Here is a 19,771-nt window from a genome sequence, read left to right on the forward strand (position 1 = left end):
GTGCCTTCAATGAAACGCTTACCTTGACTTGAACCAGTTCAGTAACTATATCTCTTGCGTGCACATCAATGGTAATCAATGCAGTTATGATGTTTCTGTGTAACTTAGGAAGACTGCCTCGAACTATTGCAGCCAGGGCATTTAATCTCTACACAGGAAAGAAGAACTGTGGCAGTGAAATTTCAACATCGGATGACAATATGTATTTTTATTGTTAAATTTAAAGTAGATACACGTTAAAACTGTCTAATTGGAAAACTTTATAATTTTGTGTCCAACTAATACAATGTTTTATTTAATTCCCATAAGGCTTCTATGAAGCATAAACTAGACATCATTTTTGCATTTAAGCAAACTAATGATCGGAGAGGGTCAATAACTGGATGGCTGTCACACAATCAATTATCAGTTGTCATTACTGAAGGGAACTGACTTTAATTACAAATCCATAAGTCTAATTCATTTATTTAATAGAAGTGTGTGTGTGTGTGTGTGTGCTCACTCACATGAAATGGCAAAATCAGACCTGAATAGACATTTGCTTCAGGAAAGCCCCTGGTACATGGTGACGTTTCTGTGGGTAGGTTGCTCTACAGATGTGGTGGCACACGCCTTTAATCCCAGTGCTCAAAGGCAAAGGAAGGTAGATCTCTGTGAGTTTGGGGCTAGCCTAGTCGACACAGATTTCCAGATCAGCCCGGTGGTACCTCTCATTCATAGGTATAATTTTCTACCACTACTAATAAAAAAATTGCAGAACATTATAACCAGGCCAATGACTAAATAAATAAAAATATTTTAGCTCCTGGTTTACTCCAAATTATTATATCATTTTCAAAGTAGAATGGCGCCTCTGGAGGTCTTATACCTATGGGCTGGACATCTGCAGATGGTCTGGGGACCCACTTTTCTACTTTGGGGCTCTGGAGAAAGAAGTGCACTGACAATCTCCCCATGGCATTTCTGCTTCTCTCAGGGCAGCTGTTCTCTTTCCCTGTTCCGTTTCAAGGGTGAACCTTTAGAAATGTGGCAGAACTTGGAAGTGTAATTAAATTTGGAGCTGGAGATCTGGCCTAGGCCCCTGATGGAACTCGGCTTGCAGAGAGCATTTCTTTGTTGTCTAGATTGTGTCTCAACTCTGTGAATTGTTTGTTTCGCCAGGAAAAGCATTTTAGTTTGGTAGTCCCCTTGTCTATTTTTGCTTTTGGTGTCATGGCCAGAAAAAAATCAATGTGAAGGAAAATGTCACAGAACTTTTAGGTCATGTATTTAAATCTTTCCTGAATCTACTTTGGATTGATTTTTATATGTGGCATAAGATAACAATAAAAAACCCCAAATAATCCAATTAAAAGATGGGAGAGGGACTTGAATAGTATTTTCCTAAAGAAGACATGTCTATATCTGTACTTGTTACCATAGACCTGTACATACGATGCTGAATATCTCTAGTCATCAGGCATGATGCTAACAAAACCTTATTGTTAGAAAAACAAAATCATGAAAATGTCGAACACATGCTATCCTCACCCTTTATCTGAGAAGAGAGGAAGCTGCAGAGTTAGGCAAGATGGAAGGGTCCTAGAGATCCGCTGCACAACACTGTGCCTATCGCAAGAAATACTGTACTGTGCATTTGCAATATTTTCTTAAAGTTGTATGTGCATGTGTGCATGTGTAAAGTCTCACATGCACGCAGAAGCCAGAAGAGGATGTGTCTTCCCCCAGTGCTTTCTGTTGTTGTTTTTTTAATGCCTTGAGACAGCGTGCACTGAAATTTTTTGGTTTTTGTTTTTCACACTAGGCTGGCTAGCTGACCAGTAAGTTTCTAGGATCCACTTACCCCTGCCCCACAACACTGTGGTTTCAGGCATGCATGACAGTGCTGCCTTCACTCAAGAATTTAAAAAAATATATACAAATTTCTGTGAGAGGCATCCTAATTGTAATAACTACCCTTCTATTGCTGTGATAAAACACCATTATCAAGGCAACTTACAGGATAAGTGTGCATGATGGCAGAGCAGAGGGCTCTATCTTCAAACCACAAGCATGGGATAGCATGAGGTTTTGAAACCTCAGGGCCCACCCCCAATGACACACATCCTCCAACAAGGCCACACCTCCTAAGCCTTCCCAAACAGTGCCACAACTGGAGACTAAGCATTCAAATACTGACACTATGGGGGTCATCTCATTTGAACCACCACATTAATCCTAGTGAACACAATTGTGTCTGAATATTTGTAAAGCGTGATAAATAACCCTTAAGTTTTCTTCTCAATTTGCTTTACTGCCTAGTTTATAGTTACTCATACAAATACTTAATAAGCATCAAGGAAGTGTCCCTACGAAAACCACAACACAATGGCTTCAGTAAGAACTTCAAAGCTTTGCAAGTCATGTCAGCACAATAGAATTTCTGACTTTGCTTTAGTCATGATAAAAACCATGGGGACCATCTCTCATGGTAACATTGTCCAGTGCCTCGCTGATAAAGAACTTACCTCAAAATTTACTTTTTCAAATTCTTCCAGGGCCTCTAAGTGACTGCCTTCAGATTCGAGACACTCAGTCAAATCCCGGCACCACATGATCTGGGAAATGGTCAGGATCACCTGCAATGAACATCCCCCTAAGCATGTGCTGTGTCGCACCAAAGCAGGCCCCGGAAGGAGAAATTGAACAGGAGTGTTACTTGCGAGGGGTGGCCAGCGATCACCCACTCTGTCCTGGGTTTGCCCTGGTAGTCCGCGATGGCAGCTTTGCACAGGCGGCGGAGAGACGTGAACATGGCTTCCTCCACCTTTCCAAGCCACTCTTCCACATTGCCTCTCGCCTTGAGGCCTTTCCCCAGGCCAACCTAGGAGGCAGTTAGGATGATAAGACAGGTGGACTCAGGGAAGCTTCCACCGGTTGGATTCCCACACCAAACCCCGAGCTCTGGGAACAGCGATGCCTTTGACATCACATCACATAACCCACCCTAGTGCTCTCTAGTAAAAACATGCTCTGAGGGCTGCTTCCTTGGAACAGGAGTCCCCACAGGCTCCATGGATCTCTTCAGCCGTTTCCCTTCCCATAGTGTTGTAGTTTGAAGTTTACCCCCAGCCATTCCTGGAAATCTGTTCTCTAGTCACCCGTGACTCCACGACTGAAAGATCCCACCGACGTCTTTTCAGCATGCCTCTTGCTTCTCTTTCTCTGACTTCTGGTAACAAGGTTGTCTTCTTGTTTGGGATTCCCTTAAGCATTTTTTTCATCTTCCTTTGACGTTTCATGTTTTCTCAATGTTCTATCTTTAATCCTCTCTTTTATTTCCTTCTGCACCAGCAATGATGCATGCATGAATGCATGTGTGCATCTAGGCATGTGTGTGTGTGTGTGTGTCTGTCTGTCTGTCTGTGTCTGTCTGTCTGTGTGTGTCTGTGTACGTACGTATATGTGTGTATGTTGGTGTGTGTGTGTCTGTGTACGTATATGTGTGTGTGTGTGTGTGTGTCTGTCTGTCTGTGTCTGTGTCTGTCTGTCTGTGTGTGTGTGTGTACGTATATGTGTGTATGTTGGTGTGTGTATGTCTGTGTACGTATATGTGTGTATGTTGGTGTGTGTGTGTCTGTGTATGTATATGTGTGTATGTTGGTGTGTGTGTGTATGTCTGTGTATGTATATCTGTGTATGTTGGTGTGTGTGTGTGTGTCTGTGTATGTATATGTGTGTATGTTGGTATGTGTGTGTGTGTGTGTGTCCCTTGTGCAGTCAGCAGGCTCTTCTGTCTGCTGATACCTTGATCCCCTCAGTGGGTGTTCTCAGTACGCAGGTGCTGCACAGCTCTAGAGGAGCTGAAGTAAGAAACTCTCATTCAGAGCTCATTGGGTGCTGCCTTAAATAATTTACATACACTGGAAGCCACTGTCACCCTCCTAGTAGGGTGTTATTGCTCATGCTATCTTGTGGATGCTGTTAGAGGGTGACACATCTTCATCTTGACAAAGGCCTGGCGCTCTTGGTCAGCCAAAGTTCTTCTTTGCAGAGCTGGCTAACACGTGACTGCCTCTTTCTGCATCACTCCCCGAATGGGCCACTGCAATTATCGAGGTGACTTGTAGTTGCTGCACAGTTTCTCCACTAGCTCTTTGAGCATAAGAGTTGGGCTATAGCTGTTCTTGACACTGCTGGGCTGGTGGAGTCTCTGGCCAGGCCAGGCTGAGAGTGAAGCCGCCTCTACCCCAGTCCCAGACGTGTGATCGAGCTTATCCGTAAAGAACGGTTAAGCCGAAGCACCTTACCCGCTCTCCCTCCGGTGACAGCATGGCCAAAATGTCATTGGTGAAGACCTTTTCCGGCTCAGTATCGATGCCAGGGATCTTCCCTTCTGTAGGAGGCATGAGAGCAAACTCGAGCTTTGAGATGGAGTCAAAGCACTTCCTTAGATGAGGCTGCACGGCTTGCGGGTTTCGTGTCTGGGCCAAAATCTCCAGGAGCTCATCATTTGACAGGAAGTAAAACCTGCCAAGGAAAAGAGGCACTGAGTGAAAAGCATCACTTCACACAGATGCTCAGCCTTGGGTAGACGTGACAGATAAGACCCTGCCACATCTGCTGCTGGCCAGAGGTGCCCCCAGGCCTCTGAACACACTTGCTTTGGGGTGGGAGTAGGCTACATGTCTCAAAAGACGTTCTTGTAAAGGTTAATGGTATATCCCAAACACCTAAGCCCGATGGCTAGACTAGAAAGGATTTCTCTAACAATTATTCATAACATTTAGGTCTTGTTATACAATACTGGTCTTTTGCCTGTTGGCCTTACTTGGCATTGAAGTTCTTTGGTGAAGATGTGTCATGGAGCACGTTAACTATTGAAGAGCTAATAGACAGGTGGACGGTTGCTGGTCCATTACTTGCTCCTGTGACATGGTACCAAGCAAAAGGCAGCATATGCTTCTGTGAAAAGTGGCAGAATATGGTTCTGCCAACATATCATTTCTAACCTTACCATGGCCAGACTTAAGTAGAAACAAAACATCTTGTATGTGTTTCCACACCATTTTAAGCAAAACTGGTAAAGAATAAGTTTGTCTGTTTTCTGGCCAAACTTAGGCCCAAGCAATGCATGTGCGCATTTACAATGCAATTATGTCAGTCTTGGTTTTGTCTGAAGCTTCTAGACTTCCAAGTCATGCCAACACTGCACAGTGGGTGGCTAAGCCTCTTAGGGACCCACTCATGTTGAGGGGGTGAAGACTCTAGGGCCCCCATTAAATGCAAAGAATAGAAGAGTTAAAGCTAGAGAGGTTGCAGAGCTGAGGATGGGGTGATGGGGCAGCAAGGATCTGTGGGTTCCCTGTGCCCTCTAGCAGAGTGAGCTTAGCTCTCCTCCAGCGTCTCTGAGAGCTCAGTATTAGCACAATAGCAAGGCTAGCGGCAGCTGGGTTCCTGCCTCATTTCCAGCACTCTGCTGTTTGAGGATGCTACTGTCATCTACAGCTGATCTACAGGCTACAACAAAATATCTCAGGTTGTTTTTAAAACTTACCTTGGGAAGATAACTCTCTTTGACTCTAAGTATGCTTCCAGACACTTCTGAATTTGGTCAAGTAATGCATTATTGTTTTGAAAAGTCTCCAGAAGCCCTATTAATAAAATTTTAAAAAAATAAATAAAATTAAAAAAAGAGAGGGGTTTGGCCAAATTATATTAAAATAGAGAATGTAATTTTAAATGAAAATAAAAGATATTAACATGTTAAAGCTTTTGTTTTGTTTGTTGGAGCAATGAAAAATAAAATGGGAGTATTGGCTAAAAAGCTTAGTTCATTAAAAAAAAAAAATCCCCTTTCTATGTATGTGATATGTATGTGGCATGCATGAATGGGTGTAGGTATACATGTCTGCATGTTGGTTGAAGCGTGTGCATGTGTGTGTGTGTGTGTGTGTGTGTGTGTGTGTGTGTGCGTGCTCAGGCAACCTATTCTTTTAAAGCACAGTCTCTCAGCCAAACCCAGAGCTTCCCAGCCAGTCTTGCTCAGCTCGCTCTGGGCATCCCCCACCTCTGTCTTCAGGCTTTGTACTTCTTTCTAAGGATGGATGACATATGAGCTACATCCGTCACCCTGAAATCTGTGCAGGTTCTGTGGATCAGAACTCCAGTCTTTTCACTTGTGTGGTCATTGCTTTAACTGCTAAACCATCTCCCAAGCCAAAGAATTATTACTCTTAATTAATTGTAAGATAGTAATATTTGCCTCACTAGAACAGTATTTTTAATTTAAAATAATTTTGGCAGGCATCTTCTGCTTTTAGGAGGCTGTGAGCACACAAACAAAATGCAAATAGAGCCAGTGTCTAGAACCTTCTATTCTGTCAGTTTCTTCCTTGCATCTTTTCTGTCATGGTTAAAGGCTAAGTGTGGTCATGGTCATATTCATCACTACTAAACGGTAGCGGTAGCTCCTTAGGCAGCAGCCTCCATGCCTCTTCATCTTTGTAATGTTGATGCTGATCACAGTTCCTGCTTTCCTACCTGCCCAAAAAATCAAATCCCAAATCTGTACCGTGACTTCTGAGACCATATGTAGTCAACGGTGCCATCTAGTGGCCAGTCACTCACTTACACCCACTGGTCCCATTGGCCTCATGTCCTAAGAAGAGACTTGATACCCTATGAGCATATTATACAGGGGGAGGAGGTCCCCCTCAGGCACAGTCATAGGGGAGGGGAGTAAGGGGAAAGTGAGAGGGAGGGAGGAATGGGAAGATACAAGAGATGGGATAACTATTGAGATGTAATAAGAACAAATTAATAAAATAAAATTAAAAAAATTTTAAAAAGGGGCAAACTCAAAAAAAAAAAAAAAAAAAAGACTCAGTCAGTCCCCAGGCACGCCACTGCAGGCCACGTGGGACTCCAACAGCCAGCACTCTAAGCATGCTCTTATCTTACAGCCTTGTGTTGTTCTTTGTTCTCCCCTCTGCCTTCAACAATCCTCCTTCTAAGCACACAGACTTTCACTCACTCTCTCCTGCAAGTTCCTGCTCAAGAGCTACTTTGTTGAAAAGTCTGATAACACATATATACACACATGCAAATACATACACTTACACACATACACATATACACACATACACATACATACACACCTACACACACTTATATACACATGTAAACACATGTACACACATATACACACAGGCACATAAACATGCATGCACACACATATACACACATGCACACATGTGCACATAAACATGCATGTACACACATATACACACATGCATACACGTGCACATAAACATGCATGTATACATGAACAGATACCTACCTATATACATACAGATGCATACTCACACACATACACACATGAACACATGTACCTACCCATATACACAGACCACACCGGCCATGTACACACACATGTACACACCTGCACACATGCATAAATGCATACACACATGCTCACATAAGCACACATATACACAGATATACACATAAACCCATATGTACAACATGCACATATGTGTGCTTGAATGCACACACACACACACACACACACACACACACACACACACACACACACCAGCTACTCCTTTATTCTATTTTCTTTTTCTTCATGAGTTTACCATGGTTTGGAGTCAGATTTATTATGAATTTATACTTCTTCATTTGAAGTCTTTAAGGCAAGATTTATTTTGGAATCATATTCTTTTTTTTTATTTCAAAAGACCTATTTCCCATCATCAGTTGATTGATGCCCTATATCTTCACCTATGGGCAGTGCTAAATGGGCCTAGATGGTTGTAGAAGGAGGAGGAGGAGGCAGAGCGGGTGGGGCAAGAAAGGGAGCAAAGAGGAAGGGAAGAGGGACATGAGGTTGAGGGGATTGGTGGGCTTGGGGAGGAGCTGGGGAGAACAGCAAAAGGATACGCCCTAAATACATTATATTCATGTATGAAATTTCCAAAGAATACATAATTTTAGGTGTCCATTTTATAACAACTCTTCTGGGGACTGGGGCATCCCTCTGTAATAAAACATCACTGTATTTGACGTGACAGTGGAAGGACTGTGGGAGGCGGGGTAATGGTCCTGCCCCCAGGGATGCTGATGTCCTCATCCCCTGCACTTATGGACCTGTTTGGTTTGTGTGGAAATGGGAGCCTTGCAGATGTATTAAATTAAGGATCACAGTATGGGAGGTTATTCTAGGTCATCTGGCAGGTCCGACAGCATTATAAGAACGCTTACTACAGAGAATGAGAGACAAAGGAGCAAAGGGGCAGAGGCCAGGGAGGCGTTACTGCCAGCCGGAAGATAGCTGTGAGTCGACGAAGGCGAGCGCCCTCTCTCTATCAGCCCTGAGACCTGTGCGAATGTTCAATTTTTATCATTCCATAGTTTCCCTTTTCTGTGTTTTATGTAAGAATCTTTGGGCAAAGAATGTAGTCCCCAAAGTTACCTTTGTTAGGCAGGGACAGTGTCTGACTAGTCCCCATCAGCGTCACATGCTGCCATTGGCCACGTGACAAGCAGGCCGCCTGAGGCTTTGGTAAAGAATGTAAACCTCAGGGAGTGTATGTACACACAAAGATGGATTGCATGTGTACAGAAACAGAACCTGTTAAAACATTTCAGCCTTGATACTGGGGGACAATGTGACATCTTTGGTGGTGTAGCCACTGGTAAGGTGCCCATGATCCTGTAAATAATGCTAAACTCATCGGTTTGTACACACAAACAGACACGGGAGTAGGAAGGGGGCTAGTTGGGAAAAGAGAGAGATCAGCAGGAGAGGAAAGGGGATGAGAGTGGGTAATGTCACTGAATATGGTCAAAATGCATAATGCACATGTGTAAAATGTCATCCTGTAATTCATGATTATGTATACTTAGTATATGCTAGGGAAAATCCTTAAGATAATTTCAACTTTGCTACTGAATTACAACAAATGGTGATATTTTTAATTCATTCTAATGAATGAGTTAAAACCATGTAATTTTTTTGTGATTCTATCTCTGAGGGAAGAATCTAAACAGAATTTAATGTGTGTTCTAAAAATCACAAACTGAACTATAAGCCAATAATCAGAAAGTAGAGTGCTCAGATCACTCAAGTCCCAGATGTACCAGTCAAGTCCTGGATGTACCAATCAAGTCCCGGCTGTACCAATCAAGTCCTGGATGTACTAATCAAGCCCTGGATGTACTAATCAAGCCCTGGATGTACCAATCAAGCCCTGGATGTACCAATCAAGCCCTGGATGTACCAATCAAGCCCTGGATATACCAATCAAGCCCTGGATGTACCAATCAAGCCCTGGATGTACCAATCAAGCCCTGGATGTACCAATCAAGCTCTGAATGTACCATGGGCCATTTAGAGCTTTAGAGGTGGCAGACATCGGATGATCAGGGAGATGCTTATCCGACGTGTTTGCTTTGACGTTTCTACCTGGCTGCGTGGCTGCCCGGAGTGCGTTGGGCAGCCGGTTCACTTTCCGCATGATTTCCTTCCACGACTTATCCACCTGAAGGAACATCTTGGCTTCTGCAGGCAGCTGCCTCTGGATATCTGGGGCATTAAAGATGCTTTCTAGGTAGAGCCAGTTTCTCTGACAGTTCAGCCACTCTTCCTGGAGAAAAATATGGGGACTATCAAAGTGGAACTTCCAAACTTCCAAGCCACTGGTTACACTGGGAATCATGGTGCTGCCACTTACTGCATCTTTCCCCTGGGAGCTTCTTATGTCCCCTCTCCTTGAGTCCTTTGAGATAAAAATATCCTAAAAGGGCCCAGGATCAGCCCAGCCTGATTCCATCCCAGTCTCCGGGGAAGATAATTACGAGTCAGCCACGTGGAAAGCCAGAGGGGCCCCATGAAACGCTCTGCTGGGAAGCAAGATACTTCTGGCAGAAATCTGAAGGATGGGATGGGCAACAAGTTCATGGTGACTCCCAAATATATACAAGCACAGTCCAGAGTCGCCCAGAAAGAGGCTTAGTGAGGAGCTGCCGCGACCATGGTAGTTTTGGAATATCATGGCTCTGGGATCCCCTGAGCCGAGGGACCCAGCACAGGCCGGTCTCGCTTCCTGACTCACGCAACTACGAGACTCCAGATGTATATTGTACTTTGTAACAATTATGCAGATGTGTAACTAACAAATGTGTAACTAACACTGTGGTATTTTATCTTATATCAAAATCATTTAACAATGATGACAACGGTGGTAGTAGGCTGCATAATTATATAAACAAGTCAAATGCACGTGTGCTTTCTTTTCATTCTGAATGCAACAAAATGTTGAAAATTAAATCCTACATTTCTAAATTATACAGTATTAAAACAACAGGACACACACACACACACACACACACACACACATATATATACTTATACATACATACATACATACATATGCGTGTGTGTGCATGCGTGCGTGCATGTGTGAACATGATGGTCAAGCCTTCTACCACTCAGCTGCTGCATCCCTCGCCCCACAGAATCCATACTTCCAAGGGCCTTGTGCCTCTCTGGTTCAGAGCCCAGGATCTGAGGTTTCCCTTACTTACCAGTGTTTGATTGAATAAGGAAAGTTGTTTCTGCCAGTCATCCACTCGAGACTTCAGGGGACCCACGTACCGTGATGAGGCGATGGTGGCAATGTTGATGGTGCTGTCATCCAGAAGGACCTTCAGAGAGAAGAGACAGAGACATAGGCAGAGCCAGGAGGCCTTGGCTCAGGGTATTTTGGATTCTGAAGGTCCATTTAAGGACAACTTGTTTAAATGAATAGTGTAGCCCACCTACTGCTTCCTACCCAGCCAGCGCCAAGGCTGGGCTTCCACTGTGCTTACAATCATCTGTGTTCTTTCCAAGGTCACTGGGGGGTGCTTAACTAAGAGACGTGTGTGTGTGTGTGTGTGTGTGTGTGTGTGTGTGTGTGTGTGTGTGTGTGCATGAGTGCACACCCCTGCCCATGCACTTGTGCACATGGGGCTGTGCACACTCACGAATGCATATGCATGTGGAGGGCAGAGGTCGACCTCGGGTGATGTTCCTCAGGAGCCACACACTGTTTTTTGAGGCAGGGTCACTCACTAGGACCCAGGACTCCCTGGTTGGACTAGACTGGCTGGTCAGGGAGCCCCAGAGGTCCACTATCTCGGACTCTTTAGTGCTAGGATTGAAAGCACACATCATCTCCTCGCTCCACCCCAGCTTTTCATATAGGTGTTGGGACTTGAACTCGGGTCTCCACACTTTAAGTACAGCAACTGTTTTACTGAACGAGCCCTCTCTAAGCCCCGATCCTGTAGTCATTAATGGCACAAGTGTTTGCATTGTTTAATGGTCTTCTCCTGCCCTACATACTAGGCAGCCAGCGTCTCCTTTACACAGCTCACTTCCATAGGCTTTCACCTCTCAAAATGCTCTGTGCTTGCAAAGTCACCATCAGTTCAACGAATGGCTATTTCCCTTTAAGTCATCTCCGGGAAGGTGAAACTGCGTTCACTAGAGGAGTATTCACACCACCTTCACACCCCTACAGCTCCCCTTGAACAAAAACATCCCTCATAAAACATGTGAATTGAAAAAATGTGTTGCCCTGAAAGCTGAGTTGTTCATGGTAGCCCCATCAACTGGTGTCACTTGGATCCCAACTCCTGCCCTTAACTTGGCTTAACCACCTGCTGCATAGAGTGACGTCTGATTTTGCCTTCTCTCCCAACAATTTCATTTCTATTTCTGCCTTGAATCTACCCTGATGCTATGGCTTTGCCTTTTAAGTTGGGCCATGGGACCCATTCCGTTTGCTAAGCAAATGTACCTTCAGATTTTAAATGACCTAATGCTCTAAGCACATGGGGTTAGATTTTCTCTACCTAGACAGATAGAAGTGAGTTTAACCTCTTAGCTGGCTGCACACATGAAATGCTCACGCATGTTACTTGGCTGTGGTGAAACAGTCTGAAGTTCCCCCTCCTCCCTTCTCTATCTCCCATCTTCAAGGTCCACTTGTTCTGGCTGATTGGGAAAGTCTCTGCTATCATTTCATACATAATTGATCGCTTTGCTTTAATAAATCCCTCAACTGTAGGCCTGCAACTCTCTCTCCTCTCTCTCTCTCTCTCTCTCTCTCTCTCTCTCTCTCTCTCTCTCTCTCTCTCTCTCTCTCTCTCTCACACACACACACACACACACACACACACACACACATCACTTTATGCCTTTGGTAAAAATTTGTGTCAATTATTTACATCTTGCTTTCCAAATTAGTTTTTCCATAGTGACTCACAGCTCACTGCCTCATCCTAATCATTCACAGGAGCTGCAGGAGGTATGGGCAGTGCCTTGATCATAAAATTGTACCCCTCTCTCCTTCCTCCTCCCCTACCCTTCTCTCCACCCCTGTTCCCCTTCCTCTCCCTCCCTTCTTCTTTATTTTGAAGAGTAGTGTTATCATCTATCCCTGGCTAGCCTAGAACCTGATATGTAGCCCAGGCTGGCCTGAACTTACAGTAATCCTCCTGCCATTGTTTCCCAAATGTTGAGATTACAGGCATGTGACACCATGCTTGCCTTACCACAAATTTTCCATAACCCGGTTACACACCTGTATGTCATCTGTGCCGCCCAGGATAAACACGTCCTTAGAGTCACGGTGAGGAAGAATGACAAATTCAGTTGTTTTCCAAGAATCTTCCACCTTGGAGATAGTTCAAGCATTAGGATATGTAAACTCACGTGCATCTGGATGCACACTAAAGGCACATGGAGTGAAATGAGAGGACACTAGCTACGCCATTTCCCCCCTCATGGCCCTTGAAAGTCTCAAGATCCTTTTCTTGGTCAGAAGCCACTGATTTTCTTGGTTTCATTTGACTGTTACTAATACATATGAAGGGCTGGGGATGATGTACATCTTAGGGGAAGGAAAATGTTCTTTTTATTTATATACCTGGGCTGGTAGGCACATGTTGTTAGGCTAAGGAGATAATGTTGTAAATAGAAACATCTTCTTGATGTATTTTAAGGCAGTTAGCCCAGCCTGGCCTTCTTTGGGCTTTCAGAAAACAACGTATATTTTTTTCTGTTTTTAAAAATCCCTCTGACATGTAGTTGTTTATAAAAGCCAGCACACAGCCTCCCTTGTTGCTGTGGACTTCTGGTTGGGCTATAGGCTGAATATGTATAACACTAAGGACCCCTTTCAAAGAGAGAAGAGAGGCTGCTGCCTCTGATGCTGAAAACTCCACCCAGATAACACAGATATTACTAATCTTTGTGCTGGATCTGAAAACCTTTACATTCTACAGTTTGTGTATGTATATCTGTGTGATTACATGTGTTGGTTTTCCTATGTAGACAACTGTGCACACATATGCATATGCATGTGGAGACCAACGATCAGCCTCAGATGTCATTTCTTAGGGGTGTGTGTGTGTGTGTGTGTGTGTGTGTGTGTGTGTGTGTGTGTGTGTGTATTGCTGTGGTCTTTCACTGGGCTGGAACTTTCTAAGTAGGTTACTCTGGCTGGCCCACAAGCCCCAAGGATTCACCTACCTTTCTCCCTTTCTCTGATGCTGAAATGAAAGGGAAACACCACCAGCCCCTGGCTTGTCCTTGATTTACCTTCTTAAGAATTGTCTCTAAGGCAGCCTCCCCAGAAGCTTGTCCAGATATGTCCTGGATTTCTTGACCAAAGTCAAAGACGTGTAGTTCAGACAGCCTCTCAAGGGTCAGCGGGATTTCAACGTCCACTAGCGGGGCGTCAACGGTTTGTTCAATGGCTGCCCAGTGCCGAGATTTCAGGGTTGGGTTCCTCAAGTCAATGATCACAGGGAGCTGGGAAATGGACATGTTCAGAGGCGCTGCATTTTGTTTTTAATTGTAAAAAGTACAACACGTGTAAGACCTATCTATGACCAAGCCTGTAAACACCATAGCACAGATGGGGGAGGGGCTCCTGAAGTCCATTCACTCCATGAGAAGCCATTGGTAGCTGCTGGCTTTGGGGAGCAGGCCTCATAAGGGTTCTTCGGGGATGTGGCCCTGTGTAGGTCACTCATGCAACATTGGGTGGCCCTAGACTCATCAACGTACTGGTGACATTTGATAAATGACTCCATGTCTGAAAAAGACTGCATGAGGTTGGGAAGGCAATGAGGTGGGGAGTTCAGGAGAAGTTGGAAGGGAGAAATGGTGGGTGGAATTTATCAAAACACATTGTGCATGGTTTCCATTTATAAGTACAGAGAGTTTAAAACAGCACCATTCATACCTATCTTAAAGGAAATTCAGAAGAAAAATGCAAACGAAGGTTTTTTTTTTTTTTTTTTTAAGACGGAGAACAGTGAGTTTCAGGGCAGCAAACTACTTCAAAATTTGGGTAAACCTGGTAGTCACGTGCTTCTCTGAACACTAGAACAGACAGCAAGAATGGAGCACCCAGAGTGGAGCTAATCACGTGGTCTGCGCCTCTCCCACCAGGCTGCTGCCATTTGTCATGTAAGAACAATGCAGTGTAGAATAGAAAGCTACAGGAAACTGGTTCTCAGTTGGGCACAAAACAAAACAAAAACAAAACAAACAAACAAAAAAGGGACCTGGAAACAGCCTCTGGGACCCAGCTCATGCACAAATTAATAGTAGGTGTCACTAGACCACAAGAAGCCAAGGGGCAGGGAGGCAAATAGTCACAGTGCCAGATCTAAGGCGCTGAACTCCCAACTGGAGTTATAACATGGCAAACAAAAAAAGTAAACAGAGCAAAACAAATGCTCAACTCCAAGATTGCAAGTCACAGACCTCAGGAATCACTCACTGCTGCAGAAGATGTCTGGGTTTCAACGACAGCCGACCAACACACACGAAAAGGCACACAGCAAAAAGCAAAATGACTCCCACAGAACACACCCTACAGTCAACAGTGAACAGAATCAAACTCAGAGATGGTGCATGTACTGGGAACAGAGCACTTGGATCAACTACGAGGAATTTAATAGGGGTCTCAACGGACAAGGGAGAAAGCAGGCAAGGTCAGTATGGGAAGGTCAACTTCTGAGTTGACTGCAAGTGCCTTTTACCCAGTCCCACCTCATCCTTTACCCTATTTAAGGACTACCTTGGCTCCAGTGCAAAGTTTCAGACTAGCCCTTAATACGCACCATCTGCTTCCCAGACTTTTTCACACTTCATACATCTGGACAGTGCCTAGCTGTGTGGAGCAACAGGGCAAATGCACGAGGCCCATCTGTTGCCTATGTGCCGAGAATATCAGCAGCATCTTGGCCTCAGTCCAACAGGCCCCGAGCATCTCTTCTAATCACTATTCTCAATTGCACAGTTTTACCAGTTGTTGAGAAAGACAAAGCAGACTGTTATTTCTTTTTCTTGCTACCAACCAATCAGGGCGTCTGAGTTCGGTTGTAATGATTTCCCAGCCATCTTACCTTTTCTTTCATTTTCTCCACCTTCTGCTTGAGCTGGGGCACCACACTGTTGGGTGGCAAGCCCTTCTCCAATTGTGTCACAAATTTAGCATATTTACTAACTTGACTGTTTAGGGCTTCTGGATCCAAACAGTCAAATTTAGACTGTGGGGAAAAAAAGTTAAAACACATGATTAGAGTCAAGCTTAACGGGGACTGACTTTGACATGAACTCTGGTGCTACATATTTGATCACCTCCCCTTGGTGGGGAGGCCTGGTGGCACTCAGAGAAAGAATAAGCAGGCTACCAAGATGAGACTTGATAGCCTATGACCATATAGTGGGGGAGGAGGTCCCCCTCGGTCTTAGACCTAGGGTAGAGGAATAGGGTGAAAGTGGGAGGGAGGGAGGAACAGTGTGATACAAGGGATGGGATAACAATTGAGTTGTAATCGGAATAAATTAATAAAATTAAAATGAAAAGTTTAAAAAAAGGAAAGAAAAAGAGTCAAGCTTAAAGTAGTATAAAAGCTTAACTTCATTTGAATATTCCTGGCACTTAAAATTTTAAACCAAATCAAAGCTGTACGCTTGGAAACAGCCATTTACAATGTCAACTGCTAATTCTTTTCATAGCTTTGTCTCCTTCATTATCAAGAGCAATACTGTGATCCTTATATTACCATTAAGGACTATGGGAACATCCCTGGTCTTGGCAGCTGCTTGTGACCATGTGGATATCCAGGGTCTGTGCTGAACTGGCCTCAACCTCAATGGCTGTGGCACTCAGGAGAAAGTGGCCCTGTGCCTCACCTGGGCAGCACAGTTGAGCTGGACCTGGTGATTGGGGAATGGGTGACTCGTCCCTGAGGACAAAAGCAAGGGAGAGTTGGTCTGCCAGGGTGGGGTAGATGAGGGGTTGATGCCCTCTCTGCCTTGCCCCTCATCACCTCTGGTAGTTGGGAGTGCTGGTCCTGAGTTCATGGGAGCTAGAGAGCTATACTGGCCCCTCACTGGCTGTAGCACTTAGGAGAGAGGGCCCTGTATCTTGCCTGGGCAACACAGTAGAGCTGGCTCTGATGTTGAAGGTATGGGTGAGCCAGCCCTGAGGGTGTAAGTTCAGGAGAGCTGGCCCAGCCCCTCAACGGCTGCAGCACTTGGGAGAGTGGACACTGAGCCTTGACTGGGCAGTCAGTGGAGCTGGCTTTGGTGGTGTGGGTGTAGGTGAGCCCATTCCTAGGACATGAGAACAGGAGAGCTGACCCTACTTCCTGCCTTTGGTGGCTTTGGGTGGACTAGCTAGAACATTGCTGGAGAGCCTGCTTGCTGGTGCAGTTAAGGGAGAGCTGGTGGGCTGCCAGCTCAGCTACCACCCAGGCCCAGATCTGAGTTGGTCCACCCTAAAATCTATATCATCTGTGAACTGTTGGGGTACGTGAAATGGCAAGATCTCCATGACACAGTACAACAACAGGATAACTGGGAAGAGTCCCAGTAAGGATCCAGTATTGATGGCGTCACAGAAGTCAGAGAACTCCAACAAGACCAGTGACTCATTGCACTGAACATTTGCAAGTAAGGATGTAAGGATACTGTGAGACAAACTGTGACAGACTATATCTTCCATGACGAGATGTTTCCTATGCTTTGTTTTGTTTATTTTTTGTTTGTGTGTGCCTCTTTTTTTGTGAGTGTGGGGGTAGGTTGCAAGGGCAGAGGGCAACATGGAGATAAAGGGGACTGGGGTGCATGATGTGAAACTCAAAGACTCAATAAAAAGTAAAAATAAAAACACCTCACTGGCTCTCCCATCACTTGGAATATTACCTGGAAAACGCTGCCTGCGTGTTTGGGTTTTGATTCAGACACATGGCCTCTAGTTACAGGCACTACAACAGGCAGGAAGCACCAGGCGTACACAGCATTTGTTCCTCATTCATGTCATACTTTAAAGAGTGATACTTTTAAAAAGTTGATCACGGTTAAAGGTGGTCATGTCTTCTGCTTCCCTTTCAAGTTTTGAATAAGAGTAGATCCTTGATGCAAAGCTATGGTGGCTGTCGTACTAGACATCGCAGACAAGAGAGTCCACTACTGTGGTTGCTCCTCTGAGTCTACCCTACCGGTGTAAAGAAAATGGACTCCTTCCATCAATGGCAAGAAGAAGCCTAAACTAACAGATACCTAAAGTAGGAAAATCACAAACGAACCCTGACAGTCCTCAAGAACACTGGTGTGTTTCACAGCAGCACCGTGTTTAGAAGTCACACTGCAGTCAGACGTGGGGTCACGTGGTCCTTGCATCATGCAGCCCTCTTAAACAAAGGAGTCAGGAACTCTGCCTCATAAGGAAATTTTTTGCTCCATGGCCGTTAGTGACAAAGGGCCTCTTGCATTTAAGCAGAAGGCTGCTAGGTTTTCATATAACTTTACATTATGCATGGCCACACACTTTACACATCAGATAACACTGTGATGGAGTAAATTGACGTCGTTTTAAAAGGAAGAACAAAATGGAAATTTTCAGGTTACAAAACCTCTCCCTCATTTTTTCTAAGTGGGTCAGTGTGATAAAGGGGTTCAGTGACTAGAAGCCCCATCTAGTTCCTACTGACAACGAACGGCCAGTGGAATAGAGGAGAAAGCGCAGCTTTCATAACCACCGCCCCGAAGGAATCACACACATGAATTCCTTTGGAATGCAAAGACATGAAATATGAACAAGGATGTAAAGCTATTTTTGTCTTGTGTCCTAGTTTCAGTGCCATCATAGCTAACTTTTTTCCCATGGCAGATATGTGAACTCAACTTTCTGAGTATTGAAGTACGCATTTCATTGAGGGTGAGAGCTCTTTTGCTCCTACCTGCAGCCACTCCTGCTGGAGTTTATCCCACTCAGACAAGGAATCCCAGAGCAGCTGTTTGAGCTTCAGTTCAGCACTAACTTCTTCCAAAGCATCAAACTTGGACACTTCCACCTTTAAAGTACAAGAAACAAGATGCAGGCTTAGCGTTCAGGCAGAAGGGCTCTGCGGTCCTACAGGTAGCTCTTGCTGCTATGATTTCCTGAAAGAAAGAATGTGGGTCCTAAATGGGAAAAGAGAAGGAGAGGGAGTGACCTTAAAAACCCCACAGATATGCAATTGAAGCATCTTGAAGCAATTGAAGACACCAAGGAAATAGCCTGGGATAAAGTAGACCTCATAGGCTAGCCCTTGGGATGTAGGACTGGGCAGAAGCCAGGTACCACAAGGCCAGGTGGCACTCCTTTAAATCCAGCTATGCAGGAGGTTTAAGGGCAAGAATTGCTTGATCCCAGGAGTTCAGAACGACTTTGAGAAGCCTCAATCTACAAAACATTTATGTTCCTCAAATGAGTATTACAAAAACCCCTGGCATAAAAAAATGTACTGGAATAAATCTGTCTTTAAAAAAAAAAAAAAAAACCCACGGAATTCTCAGTACAGTGCAGCTTCTTATTTGAATAACAAAAATATAACTCATGATGTTTTCTTATGCCTTACACATTCTGAACAGGACCCTCATTGGAAGAGCACTGTGGGCATGCGGTTTTGGATCTCGTTTTTTTTTTTTGGGGGGGGCGGTCAATAGATGAGTCTTCAGACTGACCGCTTTCCCCCAGGGCTCCTATGCTTTGGTGGTGGAAGAGGAACACATGTTTGTGGTGCTGCTGGGGGGGGAGCGTGGAGGGCGGTGAGGTTTAACATCATAGAACAACTGCTCTGTTTCTAACCACATGGACTGCAGAGAAACCTTGTAGATAGGAAGAAGGCACATACCCTGAAGGTGGTTTCTTTTTGTAAAGATTGATTTTTACTACTTTATTATTTTATGATGATGATGATGATGATGATGATGATGATGATGTGTGTGTGTGTGTGTGTGTGTGTGTGTGTGTGTGCGTGCGTGTGTTATAGATGTCCTTTGAGGCCACAAGAGGACATCTAATTTCCTGGAGCTGGAGTTATAGACCATCCATTGTGTGCGCTGCGAATCGAGAATCGAAGTCCTGTCCTCTGGAAGAGCAGCAAGTGCTTTTAACTGCTGAGCCACCTCTCCTGCTCCTGAAGGTGTTTCCGTGAGAGATCACATAAAGATTGCTTTGGATTGGATGTCAGGAAACTTCCATTGAACTGACTGGACAGAAAGTGTTAGATTCTGTGATTAAACTAGAGCCTTGACATAAGGGGTGTGGTGGCCTGAATGAAAATGCCCCCCAAGAGGGTTATAGGGAGTGACACTATTAGGAGGTGTGGCCTTGCTGGAGGAAGGGTGTCACTGGGGGTGGGTTTTAAGGTTTCAGATGTTGCAGCAAGG

General features: G+C 44.6%; 1 protein-coding gene across 1 annotated transcript in view; it reads right to left on the minus strand.

Annotated features, from left to right (window-relative positions):
• Positions 1-19,771, minus strand: part of Dnah6 (dynein axonemal heavy chain 6) — a 201,769-nt gene that overhangs the window by 136,504 nt on the left and 45,494 nt on the right. The window contains exons 16-26 of the mRNA XM_051154749.1: positions 18,298-18,411; positions 15,454-15,597; positions 13,634-13,846; positions 12,615-12,707; positions 10,570-10,689; positions 9,449-9,629; positions 5,537-5,633; positions 4,290-4,509; positions 2,699-2,863; positions 2,508-2,618; positions 23-148 (exon numbers count right to left, since the gene is read on the minus strand). Coding sequence (XP_051010706.1) covers positions 23-148; positions 2,508-2,618; positions 2,699-2,863; positions 4,290-4,509; positions 5,537-5,633; positions 9,449-9,629; positions 10,570-10,689; positions 12,615-12,707; positions 13,634-13,846; positions 15,454-15,597; positions 18,298-18,411 — 1,584 coding nt within the window. The remainder of the gene's footprint in view (positions 1-22; positions 149-2,507; positions 2,619-2,698; positions 2,864-4,289; positions 4,510-5,536; positions 5,634-9,448; positions 9,630-10,569; positions 10,690-12,614; positions 12,708-13,633; positions 13,847-15,453; positions 15,598-18,297; positions 18,412-19,771) is intronic.

Source organism: Acomys russatus, chromosome 13, assembly GCF_903995435.1.
Source record: "Acomys russatus chromosome 13, mAcoRus1.1, whole genome shotgun sequence".
NCBI classification, from domain to species: Eukaryota; Metazoa; Chordata; class Mammalia; order Rodentia; family Muridae; genus Acomys; species Acomys russatus.